This window comes from Staurois parvus, unplaced genomic scaffold (genome assembly GCF_062004578.1).
Source record: "Staurois parvus isolate SC_StPar_1 unplaced genomic scaffold, SC_StPar_1.0 ptg000560l, whole genome shotgun sequence".
Classification (NCBI taxonomy): Eukaryota; Metazoa; Chordata; class Amphibia; order Anura; family Ranidae; genus Staurois; species Staurois parvus.
The window spans coordinates 47610-71051 of NW_028318356.1; the positions used below are offsets into that span (position 1 = coordinate 47610).

General features: G+C 43.0%; 1 protein-coding gene and 1 long non-coding RNA gene across 2 annotated transcripts in view; one reads left to right on the forward strand and one right to left on the reverse strand.

The window, feature by feature from the left end:
- Nucleotides 1-23442, reverse strand: part of LOC149450898 (uncharacterized) — a 52287-nt gene that overhangs the window by 22330 nt on the left and 6515 nt on the right. The gene's annotated exons all lie outside the window — the stretch shown is intronic.
- The window catches only part of FNDC7 (fibronectin type III domain containing 7), a 60530-nt gene that overhangs the window by 22110 nt on the left and 14978 nt on the right, over nt 1-23442 (forward strand). The window contains exons 8-12 of the mRNA XM_089691271.1: nt 3601-3858; nt 6388-6642; nt 17815-18069; nt 20141-20401; nt 23038-23067. Of these exons, the coding sequence (XP_089547397.1) occupies nt 3601-3858; nt 6388-6642; nt 17815-18069; nt 20141-20401; nt 23038-23067 (1059 nt within the window). The remainder of the gene's footprint in view (nt 1-3600; nt 3859-6387; nt 6643-17814; nt 18070-20140; nt 20402-23037; nt 23068-23442) is intronic.

Here is a 23442-nt window from a genome sequence, read left to right on the forward strand (position 1 = left end):
TGATCACAGAGGGTTTTTAAACTTAATGCAGAAAATGCATTATGCTCCATTCACACTTGTGCAACTCCAAAGTGGCACAATTTCCACTGCGACTTTGAGTGTGATTTTGATCCACCATTACACTCTCTGGATGTAAGTCAAAAGTCACATCAAAGTAGTGCAGGCATCAAAATTGCTGCAACTGCAAGTTGCACAGATCTGAATTGGTGCCATTAAAAAGAATGAGCTATGCGACTTATCATGTCCAAGTCTCATAACAAGTCACACAAGTGTGAATGGAGCTTTAAGGTAAAAAACTTAAGTCTTTACAACCAATTTAAATGTGAAGACACAAAATAAACCTATCAATAGTTTTTTTTTCACCATAAGTAAGCAAAGTCATGGTTCCATCAATAGCAAACTGCACTAAAAAAAATCACTTCTGAATGTTTGAGAGCTTTTAAAATAGTGAACAAATTTGAGTATTTAAATTTCATTATTTTATCAGTGTAACAAAATAAAGTGTTTAGTGGAGCACCCTGCTCCATTTGTAGAAACTGTACTCAGTTCCTGCAATAAAAAGCACTTTATGAATGGAGGATGGGTGGGTGAATGAAAGGTCTGCATTTATAGCACACTCCTCATTATTACATAGTTACATGCTTAGTCTGGCTGAAAAAAGAAAAAAGTCCATCCAAGTCAAAAAAAAAAAAAGTTATAATCCTATACCCACAGTTGATCCAGAGGAAGGCAAAAAAAAACCAGCAAAGCATCCAATTTGCTCCTGAGGGGAAAAAATTCCCCCGAGAGGCAATCAGATATTCCCTGTATCAACTTTACCTATAAATGTTAGTATCCAGTTATATTCTGTGTATCCAAGAAAGAATCCCGGCCTTTATTAATGCAATCCACTGAGCTGGCCAGAACCAACTCTTGAGGGAGTCTATTCCACATTTTCACAGCTCTTACTGTGAAGAAACCTTTCCGTATTTGGAGATTAAATCTCTTTTCCTCCAGACGTAAAGAGTGCCCCCTTGTCCTCTGTGATGACCTCAAGGTGAATAACTCTACACCAAGTTCACTATATGAACCACTGATGTATTTATCCATGTTGATCATATCCCCCCTTAATCTCCTCTTCTCAAGAGAGAATAAATTCAGTTCCTCTAATCTTTCCTCATAGCTCCTCCATGCCTCGTATCAGTTTAGTTGCCCTTCTCTGTACTTTCTCAAGTTCCCTAATGTTCTTTTTGTGAATTGCTTCCCAAAACTGTACTGCATATTCCAGATGAGGTGTTACTAATGATTTGTACAGGGGTAATATGATCTCTCTCTCTCTCTCTGGAGTCTATACCTCTTAATACAAGAGAGGATTTTGCTCACTTTAGAAACCGCAGCTTGGCATTGCATGCCATTATTAAGCTTGTGATCTACCAGAACTCCAAGATCCTTCTCCACCATTGATTCCCCAGTTGTACTCCCCTTAGTATGTATTATGCATGCATATTCTTAGCCCCCAAGTGCATAACTTTACATTTATCAACATTAAACCTCATTTGCCACATGGTTGCCCAATTAAACAGTACATTGAGGTCAGCTTGTATTGTGAGGACTAATAGTATAGCTTCTATAAATGGAGCAGGGGGCAGAAAGTATGGGCATAGTCAACACTTTTGACAAGTGCCCATGACAGGTGGAGCTGCTTGTATTAGCTTGACAGCACCAGAAGATCACGGCTGTGTGGGGTCAGGGGGCAAAGGGTTGAAAATTTTAAGGAACCACCAACATATGGGACACTGATCTGTGCTAGTTTACAAAAAAAATCTAAACTTTAAAATGGAATTAAAAGAAAAAAAAAGCATGATCCCAGGATCTCAATGTTATGCTCATATAGTGTTTCCTTATTTTGGCTTACAGCTTGTTTATCCCTCTGGACCAACCCTATTGATTAGACACTGAGGAAGCAACACACTGATAAGGTCATCATTCTGCATTCACCTCTTCTAGGCAAGCTCATGCAATCGTGCAGTGTTTGAAGGTTCTGTCAGTGCTCATCACTGACAGTGTAATGAGTCATTTTTTGTTGAAGAGATTAGGTGATCTGCTCCTCTGTAAAGGGCTTCAGTCCGATAAACTTGTTAAACAACAGAGCTACATCTCTGCAGCATTGTGTCAATTCTGTATAGCTGTTCACTCTCAGCAGTGGCTGCTAAATTGCACTGTTGGTGGTGAGCATAGGAATCTTTATACTCAATTTGTACATAGTGTGAGGTCTCACTCATATTATATCCTCTTCAGGGTAATTGTTTTTAGCCTAAAGTGTTAAAATATTTTCTCTATCAGTCAAATGTTTTTAAAGTGGTTCTAAAATTAAAACCTTTTTTTTTTACCTTATTGCATTTCCTACATTAAGGTAAAAAACATTTTACAACTTGCTGTGCGCTCCTCCAAACACTTGCTTGTCACCACTCTCAAACCAGCACTGTTCCTGCCAGCAGCCCCGCTCTCTTCTCTTCCTGCATTCACAGGCTTCACTGAGAACATTGGGAGCCATTGCTACTATTAGTCAAATCCTATGAGGAGGGAGCAGGGCGGAGGGGGTGCCAGGCCCGAGCTGTGCTATGTGTGTCTATCAACACACACAGCCCGGCTCTGGCGAGCGTCTGCATGCGTGCCCCCATAGCACATAAGCAGAAGAGGAGGAACAGACAGCGCTGGCAGAGGACCCCCACAAGAGAAATTTGTACAGAGCAAGTAAGTATAACATGTTTATTATTTTAGTTAACAAATGCCTTTACAACCACTTTAAGGATTTTTCTCTTAGGGGACAATAGAAACCGATATATTACAAAGATTACAAGTATTATTCATGACTTTTGCATGAATGCCGAGACATTCGCAAAGCAATTTTTAGGTTTTTTTATATATAGACCCCATAAACTTTGTTACAAAATATCAATGATGCAAGTAAAATTGTGAGATAGTCTGAAAAGAAAAGAAAATATTTGCATTGGCTGAGCACTAATCTTCAAGGTAAAAGATGAATAGTATGCATAATTTTGAAAGGTGACAATGTCTAGAAGCACACATATACTTGCGGAATGTGGCAGCAATGGATTTTAATAAAGATCTGATTATTTAGCAAAATTACAATGTGGCACTACAGTTTCCTATAGTGAGTATCATATCATTACCATTTATCAGTTTTGTTTACTTACATTAATATACAGTATCCTGCAGGGGTGGACTGACCATTTGGGAACTGGGGCACTGTCCGGGGTCAGAAGGGGGCCCCATGAGATGCCCCTGGTACCTTTTTCATAGGCTTTTTTGGGTGTGGTTTGAGTGTGGGCTAGGACACAGGGGCCCCATGATCCCCTATTGCCCGGAGGCCCCATGAGTTGTCAGTCCGCCCCTGGTATCCTGGTTTCCAAATGGTCACTATGCCCTGGGCACATTTTATAACAGTGTACCAAGATGAAGTTCCAGATGGCTTGCTTACCGAGTGGTAAGGGTAGAAATGGCTACTACTGGGGTAGATGGTAACTTATGTTGATGTGTACTTACTGTATTGCTTTGCTGTTTGCACCAAATCTTACATGACATATTATTGTTCTACAGCTCCTTGTTGCCCTAGTGATATTACTCCAGCCTTCGTATCTGGGGATACTCTGGAGATTGTTTGGTCTGCTGTGCGAGGTGCAGAAATGTATGAGACCAAGGCAGTTGATGGGACCACTGTCATCCTCTGTAATGACACCGCCACAGTCTGTGCCCTCTCTGGCCTCCAGTGTAATACACAGTACAATGTAACTGTCTTTTCCTACAGTGAAAACAGAGGCAGCAATACCTCATGTGCATCAAAGTATATGAAGACAGGTATGTATAAATCATTGTATGTAATGATTTGTATATATATATATATATATAATTTTATTTTTGTATGCAGTACAATAATATACCTGGCTTAAATGACTGTGCAGATAGGCAGGATTAAACCCAAAAGCAAATATTTAATATATTGCAGTTTACCAATTCTTAGATGTGATGACTACCTTCATTTTCTTTTTTAGGCTTTTATTCATTTATTTTCACCTGCTGATTCTGCCAGTAACTCAAAAGAACTAGCTCTCCTGCAAAAGTAGCAGCTACAGGGATGAGACAAACCATTTAGCACTGATAGGTGCTTTTAATTATCAGCCTCCTTATTTATTTATGTAGAATCTTTATCCCAAAAGGAAAAAAAACGTTTGCTGTAACTGCTTATAAAGTATTAGTAGCAGTTTGGCTTCAATTTGTTAGAGTATCTAAGTATGCTAGTAGATCTAACACCCTCCCCCCAAACAAATAATGCTGCTGCCCAAAAGTGCTCCCTGTGCTCATTCATCCAGAGTGGAGGCACTATAATACAAAAAGTATGTTACCGACCAGATCACTAGGTGAAAACAGAGGGGAAAAAAGCCAAAAAAAAAAAAATCGCAGCCACCACATCTAAGGATTGGTAAGTAGCATTATGTAACATTTTTGGTTTTGCATTTAATACTGTTTTAAAGCTGGTTTCACACTGGTGCGCTGTAGTTTGACCACAGTGCGGGTGCATCTGCAATTTTTGTGCACTTTACCTGCCGTTTGAGCTGCGGTCTCATAGACTTTCTATTAGGTTGTGTGTTTTTGTCACGGTTACTGAAAGCGCACCATGGATGCAGCATGCAGGCAGACTTGTGTGTAAATCCTGCTTTTAAAATCGCAAGTAGAAAAGCTTGTTCCCACAATGTGATATCTGAACAAGGCCTAAAGCAGACAAATATGTGAATGCAGTAGTATAATTATTAATATAATAATGTATATTGTTATCAGCTCACAAAAGAAGGCAAATTGAAAGACTACTGATACCTTTTGTTGGCTGTCTGGATAGATTCTAATAGCAAGTTTCAATTACTGCTTAAACCGATGATGGGAAAGTAAACTGGTGTGATTTGTATGTAGTGTCTAGTTTTAGAAAATACAATTTTCTTGCCTCATTGTTAAATGTTTTTTTTTAAATAGTACTGTACATACAAAAACATGGTAATTTTAAAGACAATTGGCTTTTCACTTCATATAAGCATTCTTAATGTTTTATGTATTATACCTGCAGTTCTTATTTGATGATGCTGAAAAGGAAGCATCTCTTAATTAGCTGTATATAGACATTCTAAAAAACATTTATACTGTATTTCTCCTTTCTGTGATAGTTACATTTTCGGCCCCATTCACTTTCATGTAGCGGGAGAGTGCTTTCCCGCTGATGATATTTTTTTGCATGATTTACATGTGTTTTTGTGTGTCGCACATAAGGCAAGCACATTCACTTGAATAGGCTGTCCTATGTGTGTTTGTCGTGCCAAAGAAGCTCGAGGACCAAATTTTGGCCCTGAGCCAGGAGTGTTTTTTCACTTGCATTTTGCTGCAATTTTTGCACATCTTGTCGTGCTTGTGTATGGCACCCAAACACATGTCACATATTTTGCCATGATTTTAGCACAATTTGTAAATGTAGGCAGATTTAGCTTGCGAATCTACATCACTCAGATGTGAATGTGGCCTTATAGAGTAATATCAGTTTGTTCCACGTTTGTGAAGTGTTTTGAATAATGTCATAACTGCTGAAAATTTTATTAACCAAAGCATCACATTTTATATTTTGACAAAAGGTTCCCTGCTAAATTTCAGAACACAACACATAAGTAGATGTGTTTTTCGTTTTGTTACAATTTGTTTTTAGGACGAAAATACTATTTTCTAAGATTAGGATGTATACGAATTTCCAAATGGATAAAGATCAACAAATTAAAAAACAAATTATAACAAAATTAACGAATGCATTTGTTTAATTCATTTCATTTGGATGATGTCACATGATGTGATAGTAATTCAGGCCCATGGGGAAAAGAATTACATTTTCAAATTTGTTCAATACTTTGGATTTTGGATAAGGAATGGATCTGAATTTCATTGCCAGTCGATATTGTCCAATCAGCTCATATCATTTCTCTTGGTGGGTTGGACTAGCGTTAAAAAATATTGAATCCTTCTGATTCTAATCTGTCCGATTTGATAATATACCAAATATGTAGAATTCTTCCAGAAACACTACAAAATTTTTGGAATCCACCCGTACCACTAAATATATGAAACAAATGCTAAAGATACTAAATGAATTTCGAAAACGAATTGGTTCAACATAACGAATATGATGAAACAAAATTCTTCAATTAACAAATGCATCCAAAACTAAATGAAACTTTCTGGCATACACATGTCTACATATAAAGTCTACATATAAGGATAGAAAGTTTATCTCCAGTTGATCTTCTCCAAAATGAAAACTTTTTTAGTGAAAAACTAAGCAATTTGTTTTTCTTCCAGCTCCATGTAGCCCTGAAATCAAGAATATCACAACAGTTGATGTAAGTAGCTTTATGGTTATCTGGGAGTCTGATAACGATGGCGCAGAGTACACAGTGACTGCACGAGGAGAGAATGGATTGTGGAACTGCACCAGCTCAGGCACTTCATGCATACTGGGGAAACTTCCATGTGGATCAATGCATATGGTTCATGTGCTGGCCTCCACTTCTGAAGGAACAAGTCTGCCTAGCTACAGTGTCCCTTTAGAGACAGGTAACTCAGTTTGTTCTGACATTTTAATTCTAAGGGGTGTAGTTCAGGGGGGTTATGGGGTCCAAACCCCCCCAGAGCTCCCTGCCTAAGTACCCAAGGCCATTGTGCTACTCCACAACAATGTAACAGTCAGTAAAATGAAAATGACAGGCAGAGCAATCTGCAGTGTATCTGATACTGCGTATAGCACTTTTGTGATTTGCTGGGCCAAGTGACAGGCGGAGTGACAGCTGGCCCCTTTGCAAGAACTATTATGTAATATGCCTAGACTGCAATGCTGCTTAGGTCCCACCTACGTGCTCTACTTTTGGCCACTGAATTAGATCAGCAATGCTGTCCAGTGCCTGCAGTTCTCTCAACTTCTAGCTCCTAGACTGCTCACCACACAGATGCCAGTATATAGGTAAGTGACTGTGGCTTTTGCTCTCTCTGCCTACTAATGCATACTCACTCATTCCAATTTAGTCGCAATATTCATTATGTCTGCCTGACTGCCCAGGGCTGGCGCACCCTGGCACAGTCTCTGATGGGGTGCTGCTTCAGATTGAGTGCGGCTTCGAACGAGTGCATAGAAGAAGCAGTTAAACGCAGCAATCTAATTATGCCTTCTCTACTTTCACAGGTAAATGCTCCTTTCTCCTACCTCCACTCTTAACTCCAAAACGCATTGACTCCTGCTGCCTTCCTCCTGGGTAAATGCTCCTTTCTCCTACCTCCACTCTTAACTCCAAAACGCATTGACTCCTGCTGCCTTCCTCCTGGGTAAATGCTCCTTTCTCCTACCTCCACTCTTAACTCCAAAACGCATTGACTCCTGCTGCCTTCCTCCTGGGTAAATGCTCCTTTCTCCTACCTCCACTCTTAACTCCAAAACGCATTGACTCCTGCTGCCTTCCTCCTGGGTAAATGCTCCTTTCTCCTACCTCCACTCTTAACTCCAAAACGCATTGACTCCTGCTGCCTTCCTCCTGGGTAAATGCTCCTTTCTCCTACCTCCACTCTTAACTCCAAAACGCATTGACTCCTGCTATATTCAGAACAAATACTGTATTTATATTTTTGTATATGTTGATCAGCTCTCGCCTTCAGTTGCACCCTTTTACGACTGGTGTCTGTTTCCTGAGAGAATCATCCCCCACTCCTCATGTGATCTTTATCAGCTTCTAATTGGGGTGGAGTTGAATGCTCATTTGAGCATCTCCCTATAAATTTAGATCAGCTCATGGGGGAGATCTCTAATGGGGGGCACAGTCTCTGATGGGGTGCTGCTTCAGATTGAGTGCGGCTTCGAACGAGTGCATAGAAGAAGCAGTTAAACGCAGCAGTTGAACTAAAGCAGGAGAACCCAAGCAGCAGGAAGACACAACAACAGTAAGAAGCTCTACTGCATGCTGGAAGACTGCAAGCAAACACCCTGGGAAACCTCTTACATGCCTGAGACCCACTCTGTGTGCCTTTATATAATACGCCCCTCTTCTCATCATATTACTACCCTCTGTTCCCAAATCTCATTTCTCTACCCCTCTGCTCCACCCCACAACCTGTACATCTCCCCCTCACTGCTATCATCTCCCTACTACTGCTCTCTTCACCTCCCCAAAATGTCTCCTCCACTCCTCCTTCTCATTTTCCTCTCCTCCGTTCCCAAATTCCATTCACTATATCCCTCTGCCCCTCCCAAACATTTGTATATCGTGTCCTCACTGCTTCCCTCACCCCTCTATGGCACCCACCACCTCCTCCTATTACTCCTCTCTCCCACTGACCCCAACACCTCCACTAGGAGTTTCTCACACTCCTGCACATCCTGCTCCCATGCCACCTTTCTCACCCTTCTCCTCCTCCTAGCCGCGGGGGACATCTCCCCGAATCCTGGCCCTCCACCTCCCTCACCCGCTCAACACCCTCCCACCTCCACGTCCTACTGCAACCCCCGCAACTTAGTATCTGTCCCCCTGCTCCCTAAAATCTCCCCCCCATTTTCATGTGCACTCCTGAACGCCCGTTCGGTGTGCAACAAGCTTACCGCCATCCACGACCTCTTTGTTTCCCGCTCCCTCAACCTCTTAGCGATTACGGAAACCTGGATCCAGCCCACTGATTCTACCTCCCCTGCTGCACTCTCCTACGGAGGTCTCACCTGGACCCACTCACCCAGGCCTAACGGTCGTAAAGGTGGTGGGGTTGGTCTGCTCCTGTCACCGCAGAGCACCTTCCGAGTCCTTCCAAACCCCCCCTCCCTATCCTTCTCCTCCTTCGAGGCCCACTGCCTCCGACTATTCTCCCCAACCCCCCTGAAGATTGCTGTGATATACCGGCCTCCTGGATCCATACCCCGCTTCCTAGATGACTTCTCCTCCTGGCTACCCTTCTTCCTCTCCTCTGAGCTACCCACCATAATTCTTGGGGATTTCAACATCCCTGTCAACCTAGACAACCCGGACACAGCCCGTCTCCTCCACCTAACCTCCTCCTTTGCACTTGCACAGTGCATACAATCCACCACCCACTCCGACGGAAATATCCTTGATCTTGTCTTCTCCAACCGATGCGCTCCCCACAACCTCACTAACACCCCCTTCCCTCTCTCTGACCACAACCTGATAACCTTCTCTATCTCCTCGTCCTCCAACGCCTACCCCTCCAAATGTCACACTACTACCAGCCGTAACCTCCGCAACCTTAATCCTGCCTCCCTCCACTCTGCAACTGATCAACTCCACGACCGCATCCTCCCCCTGTCCTGCCCCGACTTGGCTTTGACCGCCTACAACAACGCGCTCTCAACAGCCCTTGACTCACTAGCGCCTTTAACCACACGCAACATCAGACCCCGACCGCTCCAGCCCTGGCAGACTGATCACACCAAAACCCTCAAACGACAAAGTCGTGCCCTGGAGCGACTATGGCGCAAAACCAAATCCAAACAAGCCTTCACCCGCTACAAATCTGCCTTCCGCACCTACACCTCCTCCCTCCATGCTGCCAAACAGGCCTACTTCTTGACCCTCATCAAGGCCCTCTCCTCCAATCCTCGCCGACTCTTCTCTGCCTTCAACTCTCTACTCTCTCCACCCCCACCTCCACCCAGCACCTCACTCACTGCCCTTGAGATTGCCAATCACTTCAAAAACAAAATTGACACAATTCGCAAGGACATTGCCGCAACTCACACGCCCTCTCAACCTGTCCCCTCTCACACAGCTACCCCCTTATCCCCACTCCCCCTCGACTTAACCCGCAGGGATTTCGTCGCTGCTCAAACTCTCTCCAACCCCCTTCACCCTCACTCAGCTACCCCCTCATCACCCCTCTCCCACGGCCCCACCACTGCTCTGACCTCCTCTTCCACCCCACCCTACATTCCTCATACTGAAGCTCCCCCAACACTCCGCACCTTTGACCTTACTACCATCGAGGAAGTCTCCAAGATCCTCTCTGATGCCCGCCTCACCACCTGCCCCCTCGACCCTATCCCCTCACAACTCCTACGACCTTCCTCCTCCTCCATCCTACGCTCCCTCACCCACATCTTCAATCTCTCCCTCTCCTCAGGCACTTTCCCCTCCCCTCTGAAACATGCACACATCACCCCCATACTTAAAAAGCCCTCCCTGGACCCCAATGACCCGAACAACCTCAGACCCATCTCCCTGCTCCCATTTACATCTAAACTCCTCGAGCGCCTAGTCTACACCCGCCTATGCTCTCACCTCAACGACAACAACCTCCTCGATCCCCTACAGTCCGGCTTCCGTCCCCTACACTCCACCGAAACTGCCTTACTCAAACTCTCCAACGACCTGCTAACCGCCAAAGCTAATGGCCACTATTCAGTGCTCCTACTCCTTGACCTCTCTGCGGCCTTCGACACAGTCGACCACCCCCTCCTCCTCAAAAACTACACTCCCTTGGCCTCAGAGATTCTGCTCTCTCCTGGCTCTCATCCTACCTGTCACAACGCTCCTTCAGCGTTACCTATAATGCTACCACCTCCCCCTCACTCCCCCTCTCTGTTGGGGTCCCTCAAGGCTCTGTCCTCGGGCCCCTTCTCTTCTCCATCTATACCTCCTCCCTTGGCCAACTCATACACTCTCACGGCTTCAACTACCACCTCTATGCCGACGACACACAAATCTATCTCTCAACCCCCCACCTCACCCCCTTGGTCTCAGCCCGAATCACACACCTACTGAGCGACATATCAGACTGGATGTCGCTCCACTTCCTTAAATTGAACCTCTCCAAAACCGAGTTTCTTGTCTTCCCCCCAGCCCGGACACCACCCCCCATTGATTTCTCCATCACATCCAACAACGCTACCATCAAACCCGCCCCGCAGGCCAGAGTACTGGGTGTCATTCTGGACTCCAACCTATCCTTCCAGCCCCAAGTCCAATCTTTAACAAACTCGTGCAGACTCCACCTCCGCAACATCGCCAAAATCCGCACGTTCCTAACCCCAGAAACCACTAAACAGCTCATCCACTCCCTCATCATATCACGACTCGACTACTGCAACTCCCTCCTCACTGGCCTGCCTCGCCGCTGGCTATCCCCTCTTCAGTCCATCCTGAACACGGCTGCCAGACTCATTCACCTTTCCAACCGCTCTGTCTCCGCCACCCCCCTCTGCCAATCCCTCCACTGGCTTCCGATTGCGCAACGGATCAAATTCAAAATCCTAACGCTGACGTACAAAGCTGTCCACCATACTGCCCCGTACTACATCTCTGACCTAATATCCAAGTACCGCCCAACACGCACACTCCGCTCCTCACAAGACCTCCTTCTCTCTAGTTCCCTGGTCTCCTCCTCCCATGCCCGCCTCCAGGACTTCTCCAGGGTGTCACCCATCCTCTGGAACTCCCTGCCCCAACCCATCAGATTATCACCTACTCTCCTCTCCTTTAGGCGCACCCTGAAAACCCATCTCTTCAGGGAAGCCTACCCCACCCCCTGCTAACTTGCCGACCTCCTCCACTCTTCCAACCACTCCATCCCCCACAGCTATCTCCTCCTGTGCCACCACCCCCTCCCTCCTAGATTGTAAGCTCGAAAGAGCAGGGCCCTCGATCCCCTCATGTTTTGCATTGTATTGGTATTGTTCTGTCACATGTTCTGTCTCCCTTTGTAATGTACAGCGCTGAGCGAACTATTGGCGCTTTATAAATACTGTATAATAATAATAATAATAATAGGCAGGCAACGGTAGCACCCACCCTTACAGTGCAGTCTTGGGGTACTTGGATGACCCCTGAGCTCTACATAATCTACTAATGATCTTTGAACTCTGTGTTACGTACTCCTGACCCCTGAAGTCTGCATCATTTACTACTGACCTCTGAACTCTGACTCACTACTGACCTCTGAACTCTGCATCACTTACTACTGACCCTTGAACTCTGCCCCACCTACTACTGACATCTGAATTCTGCGTCACTTACTACTGACCCCTGAGCTCTGCGTCACTTACTACTGACCCCTAAACTCTGCGTTACCTATACCTGAACCCCTGCACTCTATGTCCCTTTAAGCCATATCCAATATTCAGCGCTATGAAAACCGCACCCAATTTCTGCCACAGCACATTGTACATGAAGCACTTTTTTTCGCAGACACTAAGGCCCAACTCATGATCTTGCATGCACTGCTTTCACAGAACGCCACTGTAGCCAACCTTACTGAACAGGTGTAAAGGGCACCATCTAGTGTTTCTCTTGCAATTTTGAGACAGCTGACTCCCCAGGAAAAAAATGGCCCATGGCCCTGCTTACTGGTGGTTTCAAAAATCTTTTAGGAAAGTTTACTTTATAAACGTATAGGTGATAATGTAGGATGATAACTTTTTGCAGGATATGTTTTCAGATTTATCTGTCAGCTGGAGTTGTCACCTTCTCCGTTCTTTCGCCTTCTTTGTCTGCATAGTAGTAGCTGAAAAAAGGGGGAAAAAAAGCTCTGCCTATAAACCTTTCCCACAATTTCACTTTAGATCACAAATCCACTGGGAATCATTAGGCACAGACAGTTCTCATTTGGCTAGAAAATATTAGGAACAAGCAGCACTCATGGTGATACTAAAATCAGACAACAAGGCACTATACTTAAAAGAGAAGTATGGCTAAAGCTTTTTATGCCAAACCTCACCTGTGAGTCACAGGAGTGCACTTACATTTGCACACTTGTGACCCAGAATCAGCCAACAATGGGTTAAAGCCAACTTCTGGCTGATGTCACAGAACTGGTCCAGACAAGTCACTGAGAGCCAGAGCCAGCTGCTCCTCACTACTCCACAGCCCAATCCTCCAGTGAGTACTGGAGGGGCAGAGCAGAAAGCAGTGACTGACAGTCACTGCTCTCTGCTCATGATGGACTGAGGACTGAGTTATCAGCTGTCATGTGATTGCTCAGTTCTCAGGCTTAGAGTCAGCAGAGGACAGTTGTGGCATTAGGCTGATGCTGCAGCCATATAGGTGAGTATGTATAGTATGCTTTTTTTTATTTCCTATATGTCTCCTTTAAAGCACTGAGGTTGCATGACATGAGCAGATGCATTTACAAAAAAATTCTTACTCCACTGGGGTTAAGGGTATCTGCTTATATTGCTTTAAGGTAAGGCCAATTTTACTTCAGTTTGTGTAATCCCAAAGCACCTAGGCAAAGATTTGATGGTAATCCATTTTGTTAAAGGGAACCTTTTGTGCTTTCCCTACACTAAAAATAATTTGAAAGAAATTAATTTTTACTCTCTAAAATCTCAGTTGTCTATTATTACTTCATGCTATTACAATTATACAGATCTATGACAAGTAACATTTAATTCTTATTACTTATTCTTGGTATTAAAGTTATTCTAAAGGTTTATTTTTTTAAAGAAAAAATACATACATACATGTCTATACTTATCTGTTGTGTGCAGTGGTTTTGCACAGGGCAGCCTGGATCCTCCTCTTCTCAGGTCCCCTGCTGGCTCTCCTGGCCCCTCCCTTCTGTCGGGTGCCCCCACAGCAAGCAGCTTGCTGCGGAGGCACTTGCTTCTTCGTGTGTCCATTCACACATGGAGCCGAGGCTCGACCCTGCCCCCTCTCACTTCTCATTGGCCCACTGGCTGGGATTGACAGCAGTGGGAGCCATGGCTCCCGCTTTTGTCTCAGCCAATGAGAAGATGGAGTCCCGGAATAGCTGAAACTCCAGTGCTGGATCGAGAGGGGGCTTAGGGGAGTATTGGAGGGGCTGGGGTGATGCACACAGAAGGGTTTTTACTTTCATGCATAGAATGCATGAAGATGAAAAACCTTGAGCCTTTAGAACTACTTTAATTCTTACTATTTAAATATGTATATCAATCATTTTAAAATGAACCAGTTGTAGAATTTTTTGGGACACATAATAATTTTTAGTGTCTTTGCGCGATTTCAGATCATTAAAGAGCTGGCAAATAAAAATAAAGTGTGATTTTATTGTTTCACACAATGGCTTAAAATAACAATGTAAAATGTATCATGACTAACGGTTCAGTGTAGGTAAAACAAAAATATAAAAACAGTAGTTATAAAGATGTGTCAAGCTTAGAGTCATGGCTGTCCTGCCTTGTGCTTCTCGTCTATTCAATGTAGCATGAGTCTGAGCAAGATGAAGGAAGTGATGTGATCATAGCTCTCTAAGAGAATGCATCTGTTTCAGCTTCTCAGTATGCGAATAACCATAGTGTCTTCATGCTTTGCTTGTGAGTGTCTGTGTGGCTGTATGTGTATGAATGGACAGACATGTGTATGTATCTGTTGAGTGTTCTTTAGATCACTTAGGATGTCTTTTTATGTTATATGTAGGCGTCATAATTCTCATAACTCAGAGCCTTGTATGGCAAACAATTCTGCTTAGTAGAGAGATTTCATTGAATGGAGGGGACACTACATATATGGTGTTTTGATTGACAAGCCCATATGTAACTATTCTTGATTTTAAATGTGGCTTCATAAGTTAAAGATGACAATGTTGCATCAGCCTACTCATGTGACCAGTTTCTCAGTTCAAAGGATAGTATAACTAAGAATCTATCTTTACAACATAATATCTCAATAATGTATAACCAAAAATCTACTTATGTAACACATATTACCATTTATTATTTCATAATAATTCTATTTTGGTATACTTCTCACTCCCATGACACCCTATACCAGAGATCTTATAACCAGCTATGCCCATCTACAGAAATGTCCTAAATACTCAGCTTCCAGCTAGTTAACTTAACTCCAAATACTCATTTTTCTGGCTCAGCTATAATGGAAAAATTCAATACTATCACTTTTTCAATGCCAACCACACATTTTAATATTAATTATGATTAATCATAAAAACCAAATGTTTTACAAGCTTGCTATAAATATAATTCCTATACGTGCCGAATTATGAATTTAGAATTACTATTTAACACCCATACGAAGAGAAATATGATGGCAGTGATTGCTGACCTCCTTCTGATAATTTTAGGTGTCTGGATGTCTTTAGCTTTATCACTACCTGAGTCACTGATGTGAAACAAGCTTGCATAAAAAAGTTTGAATGAAGTCAAAACTACTAATCAGCCTTCTTGCTTTATCTCATTGGTTCGTGCATTGCAGTTAGGGTAGATTTTAATATTAAAGTGTTACTAAACCCAGGACCCTACATTCACTCTATCTGATCTCCACAGTACACACAACTTGGAAATGCAACTATTTTAGTGAATTTAAACTGCTAAACACCTTATCTTATAAGCAGTTAGAGCAGTCTTGTGACTTCTATCAGTGTCCAGCAGAGCACTGGTTACAGCTTGTAGGAGAAGTTTTTGTAGCAGGATGCAGGACCTCTGACCTCTGTCTGGACAGTGCTGTTTGGCCCTGTGCTGATCACATGCACTCTCCCAAGAAAAAAGAACTCTCTAGCAATACACACTAAACTGAGCATGTGCAGCTTGTCCCTAGCCTCCGTTCTATCAGGAGATATTTGGGAGCCACTGGAAGAAAGGGAGGATCAGAGAAGAGAGGATCAAATATCCTTTTTACACAATGTGGAGGATTAACCCCTTAGCTTCCACAGTGAATATAACAAGCATGCTTTACTGCATATACTGTTGTGGGTTTAGTAACACTTTAAGCACAGTAGGTTCCTACAGGTAGTAAAGAGGTCATTCTCCCCTGTATGATTTTCTTTTCACAATAGGATAATTAAAGTGACTCTTCACACATTTTATTGTGCAAACATTCTAAAATCCTTTAGTAAATCAGACTTATTGTTTCATAGGTAAGCGGTAATGAGGTAACTTTCTCCTGGATAATACTTTAGCAACACATTTCCATTATTGTTTGGAATGTATTTATACATTATTTCTATATTCTAAGCCAGATTAGGACCATGAACACTAATGAACCATGAACACTAAAAAAGAAGATGATCCTAACAAAGTGTTGGGAAACAAAATTTGTCTGCCTACAGGCTCCAGTGATGAAAATCTGGTGCTGATTGATCCCACAAGATCATCATGACAACCAAGGAACTAGAATGGCTAGAGGGAAAGGTTAACGTTGACAGTCTACATGTGCCACTCGTTTTCTTTAGAGCACATGTGTCAAGCTCAAAATTCTTGGACTGAATCCGACCCACCAAGCCATTTCATGTGGCCCTTGCAGCTCTCCTCCAGCTGCGCCCCCACCTTGTCTCAGCAGAGAGGTGGACAGAACTCCTCTGCCAGGATCTGCACTTCTCCATGCAGCTGCAGAGAGGCTTATCTCTGCCCCCCCCCCCCATCTCAGCATTTGGCATCAAAGAGAGGGACAGAACTCCTACAGATACTGCACCTCCCTGTGCATCCGCAGCATCCCCTTGTCTTCGCCTTCCCTGGTCTCAGCATTCAGCAGATTCTGGCAGCTGACACCAGCCCCAGCCCTCTTCTAATCCTCCTCCAGGCCATGTACTTTCTGCTTTCTAGGCCCCCCTCAGCTTCTTCTAGGCTTTTTCTAGGGTGAGAGACTTTTGACTTCTGATGGTGGGGGCTCTTGACGTGATGTAAGAGGGGTGGGGTGCTCTGGAAATCTGCTTTTAATCATTATGAGAATAATAAAATTCTATGCCAGTTGAAAAGGAGGGTCTCACACACCTAGTAGAAACTTTATTGGACACTGCTCAGACAGAACATCATGGCAGAACCATGTTTTCTCTGAGTAGTCTCTAATAAAGGGTGTACGACCCTTCTTTTCAGGTTTGCATCATCTGCCACAGGAGTGTGAGTTACACCTGCCCTTCACAGTTTAAAGTGGAGTTCCACTCAAAAGCGGAAGCTCTGCTTATTTTCCTCCCCCCCCCTCCACTGCCATATTTGGCACCTTTTGAGGGCACAGGGGAGCGGATACCTGTTTTTGACAGGTACCCGCTCCCACTTCCGGCTCAGTTCTCTGTGGCGAAGTGAGCTGGAAGTTTGGCGCCCTCCTCCCTCCCTCAGTCTCCTGGGAACTTTCACCGGTCCCAGAAGATTGCCGGACCAATTAGGAGGTGCATCATGACTCGCGCATGCGCTGTGAACACCAGGCTGTGAAATGTCAGTGCCGTGGAGGAGAGAAGGAGAGAAGCAGCAGCACGGGTGAGCACATCGCTGGACTCCGAAACAGGTAAGTGTGTGTTTATTAAAAGTCAGCAGCTACAATTTTTGTAGCTACTGACTTTTAATAAGCACAAAAACTGCTGGAACTCCACTTTAAACCTTAAGCCTTACTAAATCCAGTAATATTTGAATGCAAAGGCAATTATTTAATGTGATAAAGAGTAGATACTGTAAATTTATATAGTCTTACTATACAACCAGCCATTTGGGGGCAACCATAATGCAGATGTGGCCCACAATAAAATTGAGTTTGACACCCCTGTCTTAGAGGATCTTTTGACATGTAAAAATTTAATTTTGTATTCAAACTGAGAGTGCTTCAGCCCTTTGAGGAGCAATTATCTCAACCTTACTGTTCCAACAGCAGTGTTCTCATTGACAATCATGATTGTATTCTGCTAATATAAAAATATAAGTAATAAGAAAATAAGAAATATGATATAATATAAAATTGTTCATTGTCATTCTAGTGTATGAAAATTCACAGGAAATGAAATTGTTGCATAACTGATTTTAATGAATCTTCTTTACAGCTCCCTGCTGTCCAGTAAATATAAGTGTAGTGCAGGTCACACAGTCTGTGACAAATGTCAGCTGGTCCATCGCTGTTGGAGCACAGACGTATACTACCATGCTGGAATCACCAAAAGGACAAGCAAAGTGCCACACATTGGAAGACCACTGTCTTCTGGGATGTATCACCTGTGGAACAAGCTATTCAGTGTCCCTAGAAGCTGTCAGTGAAACAGGCCTTGTATCACAGTGCACATATCATGGGTATTCATCAAGTAAGTCACTTTCTATTAACAAAAGTGTGTTTTATGTTGTTTATCTGTCTTTTAATTACAAAATGTCAATGTCATTTGTGTAAATACTGTGCTTGAAGTGAATGTCTGTCCTTACTATTACACCTCCCCTCCCCTCTAAAATCAGGCTGTCCATCTATCAGATGGGTAACTACAGGGAAAGTGACTGTTGAAATTCTGCTTCCATAATCACTTCTCTTCCCCTAGCTGAGGGGTGTCAAACTGGTGGCCCTCCAGCTGTTGCAAAACTACAAGTCCCATCATGCCTCTGCCTTTGGGAGTCATGCTTGCAACTGTCAGTTTTGCAATGCCTCCTGGGACTCAATGCCTCATTGGCAACAGCTGGAGGGCTGCCAGTTTGACACCTGTGCAGGGAAGGACTGACCATTTGGAAACTCGGGCATTGCCCGAGGGCCTGGGGTCAGTAGGGGGCCCCATGAGATGCCCCTGGTACCTTTTTCATAGGCTTTTTTGAGTTTGGGCAAGGAAACAGGGGCCCCAGGATCCCCTATTGCCCAGGGGCCCCATGAGTTGTCAGTCCGCCCCTGCACCTGTGCCTAGCTTGTAATTTCACAATGAATAGCAGAAGCATTGGTGAGGTCACCCTTGTGCTTGCCTCTGCTTTAACCATATTAACAGTTTTACACTGAAGCACTGTGAAAAAAAAACCCTGATTGGTGCAAAAATATGCTCTGCCTTAGTTATGTTAGCAATATGAAAAAAAAAAAGAAGTTTTAATTATTTTTTTCATTGAAACATATTGAGATATTTAGGGGTTGATTTATTGAATGTAAATTAACTGTTCACTTTGCAAGGGAAGATACACTTTGCCAGGGGAATTGCCCTAGAAGAGAATGTGGTGAAGTTTCACTTCCAGGTGCAAGGAAAATTTTAAAAAATCTGCATTTTTGCTTGTACATGATTGGATGATGAAAGTCAGCACAGATTCACCTCATTCACTAAGCACTGAAGAAAATTCCCTGACAAAGTGCAACTTCCCTTGCAAAATAACAGACCGTTTGTTATTAGTAAATCAATCAATATATATCAAAAGCACAATAAGAATGATTTACTAACAACAAACGGTCTGTTATTTTGAGGTGAAGCTCTGCTGACTTTCATCATCCAATCATTAGCAAGCAAAAATGCTGTTTTTTTATTTTCAATAAAACTTTTGATGTAAAAATCAGTTTCTGTACCGTAAAAAAAATAAGTTTATGTTCCATAAAGCAGAACTCCAGGCCTTGGCCTGGAGTTCTGCTTTATGGTACATAAACTGATTTTTTTAAAAAACTAGTGCTTCACTGGTTATTTGCAATGCAAAGATGAAAGCTGTATTATTTTTCTCTGGTTTTCCTCCTTGAAATAATGATGCACTTGTTATATTCCTGGGACACCAGGAAACTGGTGATGGAAGTTGTCAAGCTCTGTTAGTATGAACAATATAAACCAGTAATGAACTCAACTTCCTACTAACCTAGAGAAGATTTAAATCGGAGCTCCACCCAAAAGGGGAAGTTCCACTTTAAGCCTTTGTCCACTGCTCCCCATTAAGGATTGGCACCTTTGGGGAATGGGCACCCGAATTTGACAGGTACCCGCTACCACTTCCACTGTGATCACCCAGGCAATCGGAAGGGGACGTTGTCCCCCCCATAGTCTTCTGGGACACGTGACAGGTCCCAGAAGACTACGTGACCATTCACAAAGTGCAGCACTTCTTGCGCATGCGCAGTGGGCACCCAGCTGTGAAGCCGTAAGCTGTCACAGCCGGGTGCCCACACTAAAGATGCAGGTGCCAGGGAGAGAAGATGGCCGGTAAAACCAGCCATGGTGAAGACACTGCTGGACCGAGGGACAGGTAAGTGGCTGTATTTTAAAAGTCAGCAGCTACAGTTTTTGTAGCTGGTGACTTTTATTTATTTATTTTTTTTAGGTGGAACTCCGCTTTATTTTTAGTTTATTTATTGTGAAAGCACTGTCAACATAACATGAACACAACATAATCTGGTTGTCTAGAATTTGTAGACCAAGTCATGTATTTGTGTTCTAGGTGCTTGTTGTCCATCTGGAGTCAAGTTGTACCGGCTGTCAAACAGCGGAATCCGTGTAACATGGCGGGTTTCACCTGGACCTGAAAACTACACTGTCAATATATATGGTTCTAAAGGAAATTTTACCTGCAGTCCATTCCCCGGAGTCAGCTACTGTGATGTCACAGAGATACCATGTGGGGATGTATATACAGTGGTTGTATCTCCTGTCAGTGGTGGAGATACCCAAATATCTTTCTGCCCCAAAAAAATATATTCTGGTAGGAATTTCTTTTATCATCACTGAAAGATCATTTGGTACAAAGCAGTTTTAGATAAAGAATACAATGTTTTTACCAGAATCCAAGCTCTGTAACTTTTTTTGGGTTACTTAACTTCCAGTCTGGCCCATGTATATAAACAGCCGGGTGGGAGCAGTGCAGGGGCGGGTGGCCGTTTATAAATGTCCTCCCCGCTCCCTGTCCATGCGTGCTCCCTGGGAGCGCGTGGCACCGCAAACTGGTGCCCGCTTTGTCCGGAGGACCCAGCGGAACACCAATTGCTGTATGGGACCTCTGTGTGAGGTCCCGATCATGTGATCACTGATTGGCCAATCAATCGCATGAATAGTAGTAAGCAAGATGTCACTTCTGACATAATTGCTTACTACGTGTGAAATCTGTGAATGATCACAGAGGTCAGATGGTACAAGGCTATTCACAACAGCTTTGTACCATGTGACAAGCTGTGACCAATTTCGTCATAAATTTAGGCCAAAATGTATTCTGCTACATGTCTTTGCTAAAATAAAAATCTCAATATGTGTAAATTAATTGGTTTACGTGAAAGTTTTAGCATTTACAAATGGTGGTATAGATACTGGATTTTTTTTTTTTACTAGTAATGGCGGCAATCAGCAACTTATAGCAGGACTGTAGCGGGCATTCTGACACTGGGGGAAATTGACTTCTCCAGTAACAAAAATACAGTGATCAGTGCTAATAAAAAGCACTGACACTGTACTAATGGCACTGGGCAGGAAGGGGTTAACATGAGGGGTGATCAAAGGGTTAACTGTGTGCAGGGAGTGTTTTACTAAGGGGCAGTGTCAGTGTGCTTCACTGTTAGCTCACTGCTTTGGATGGCTGTGCTGTTCTACTATTCCCAAAGTGCTCATCATTGTGTCTGTAGGTAGACATGTGGTCCATTTTGGGGGAGAGCGGGAAAGCGTGCCTACATTCATATAAACAAGGGGCATGGAGTACAAACATAGCTACCCTAGAGCAGGGAGTCTGAGAGCAGCAGAAAAAATGCTTTATGCATTTGTGTAGATTACATTTTTATGAATGGAAATATCTATCTGCAATAAAAAAAGGGGTTAACAATATAATAATTACTCTATTTTGCTCTTCTTTTTCCATGTATTGGAACACATATCTAATTAAAGAAGTTATGAAGTCAAAAACATCTTTTAAAGCGAAAATTCACCCAAAAGGGGAAGTTCAGCTTATTTGCACCCCCCCCCTTTCACTACCACATTTGGCATTTTTTTGTGGAGCAGCGGGTACCTGGTTTTGATAAGCACCCCCACCCACTTCTGGATCAGATCACCGCAGCGATCTATGAGGACGTTCGACCCCTCCTCCTTCCCCCCCACAGTCTTCTGGGACACACACAGATCCCAGAAGACTGCTACGCAGTAGGAAAACCGACTGCAAGTTTCCCTTACTTAAGAGGCTGGCACCTGTACCCAAAGTCAATTGAAGAATTGGTTCATCGCTGGATCCTTGGACAGGTAACTGTCCTTATTGTATATGAAAAGGAATTACCGGTAGGTACAGTATTTGTAGCTGCTAACTTTTATTTTTTTGGGGGGAGACTAGAACTCATCTTTAACTGCTTGCCCGTATATATATATATATATATATATATATATATGTGTGTGTGTGTGTGTGATTTTGCATTTCCTGTGCCATTAGTACAGTGTCAGTGCTTTTTAGTAGCACTGATCTCTGTATTAGTGTCACTGGAATTGTCAGTGACAGTTAGTCAGTTCCCCACCAGTGTCAGAATGCCGCAGTCCCACTATAAGTCGCTGATCGCCACCATTACTAGTATAAAAAAAATCCAGTGTATATACCGCCATTTGTAAACGCTTTAACATTCATGTAAACCAATTAATTTACACGTATTGGGATTTTTTTTTAGCAAAGACGTAGCAAAATACATTTTGGCCTAAATTTATGACAACACTTGATTTTTACAAATTTTTTAACTGAACATGTTAAGCATCAAAAAGTCAAAAATATTGTTTTATTTCTCAAAATTGTCAGTCTTTTTTTATATTTTATATTGCGAAAAATAAAAAACACAGAGGCGATCAAATATCACCAAAAGCAAGTTCCATTTGTGGGAAAAAAGGACATAAATTTCAGTTGGGTGCAGTGTTGCATGACCGCGCAATTGTCACTTAAAGTAACGTATCGCTGTATCACAAAAAATGGCCTGGTCAGAAAGGGGGGTAATTCCTCTGGAGGGCAAGTGGTTATCTAAAATAAACTAGTTGTTATGCTTACCTGCTCTGAGCAAGGATATTGCACAGAACGGCCCTTAACCTACTCTTCTGGGGACCCCCACTGGTGTTCCCCACACTGCCTCTTTTCTGTGTGTCACCAAGTCATACACAGTGTGGATTGCCCCCCCCCCCCTCCTCATAGGATTTGATTGACAATGCCAGGAGCCCGTGGTTTCTGCTCCTCTCAGCTAAGCTTATGACAGTGGGGACAGAGGATAGAAGACCTGCAGATTGATGTAGGTACATATTTAGGGGAGGGGGGGGAATATCCAGAATGCATTAAGGTAAAAAAAAAAAACTGACTTGAGAACCAACTTAAGTTTGATTCTTTTTTTATTTCAGTGACATGCTCAGGAAGTTCTCTTGGAATGGGTAAGGCATAGATAATAAATCATCTTTATACTTCTTCTGCCTACCTTATAGAAACAAATTAAAGCAGGTCATTCCCTTGTGTTCATCTGCATGCTTGATATTAAAATGTAGTGGTAATAGTAAACTTTCACAGCAATATTTACAGTATAGCCATTCACATTGATTACTGACTTACATTATGCTCAGACTATGGAGCAAATAGCCCACAACCAATGCAGTGCACTATAATCACTCTGCTAACCTGATTTCTTTGGTAGTTAGTAAATGGATATATCAGCATGCATTTCTGCTGCACTATATGTTGCTTCATGGAGAGCTCCTTGGAACATGGTATAGAATAACTGCATTGTAAAGTATATGGTGTATATATATATA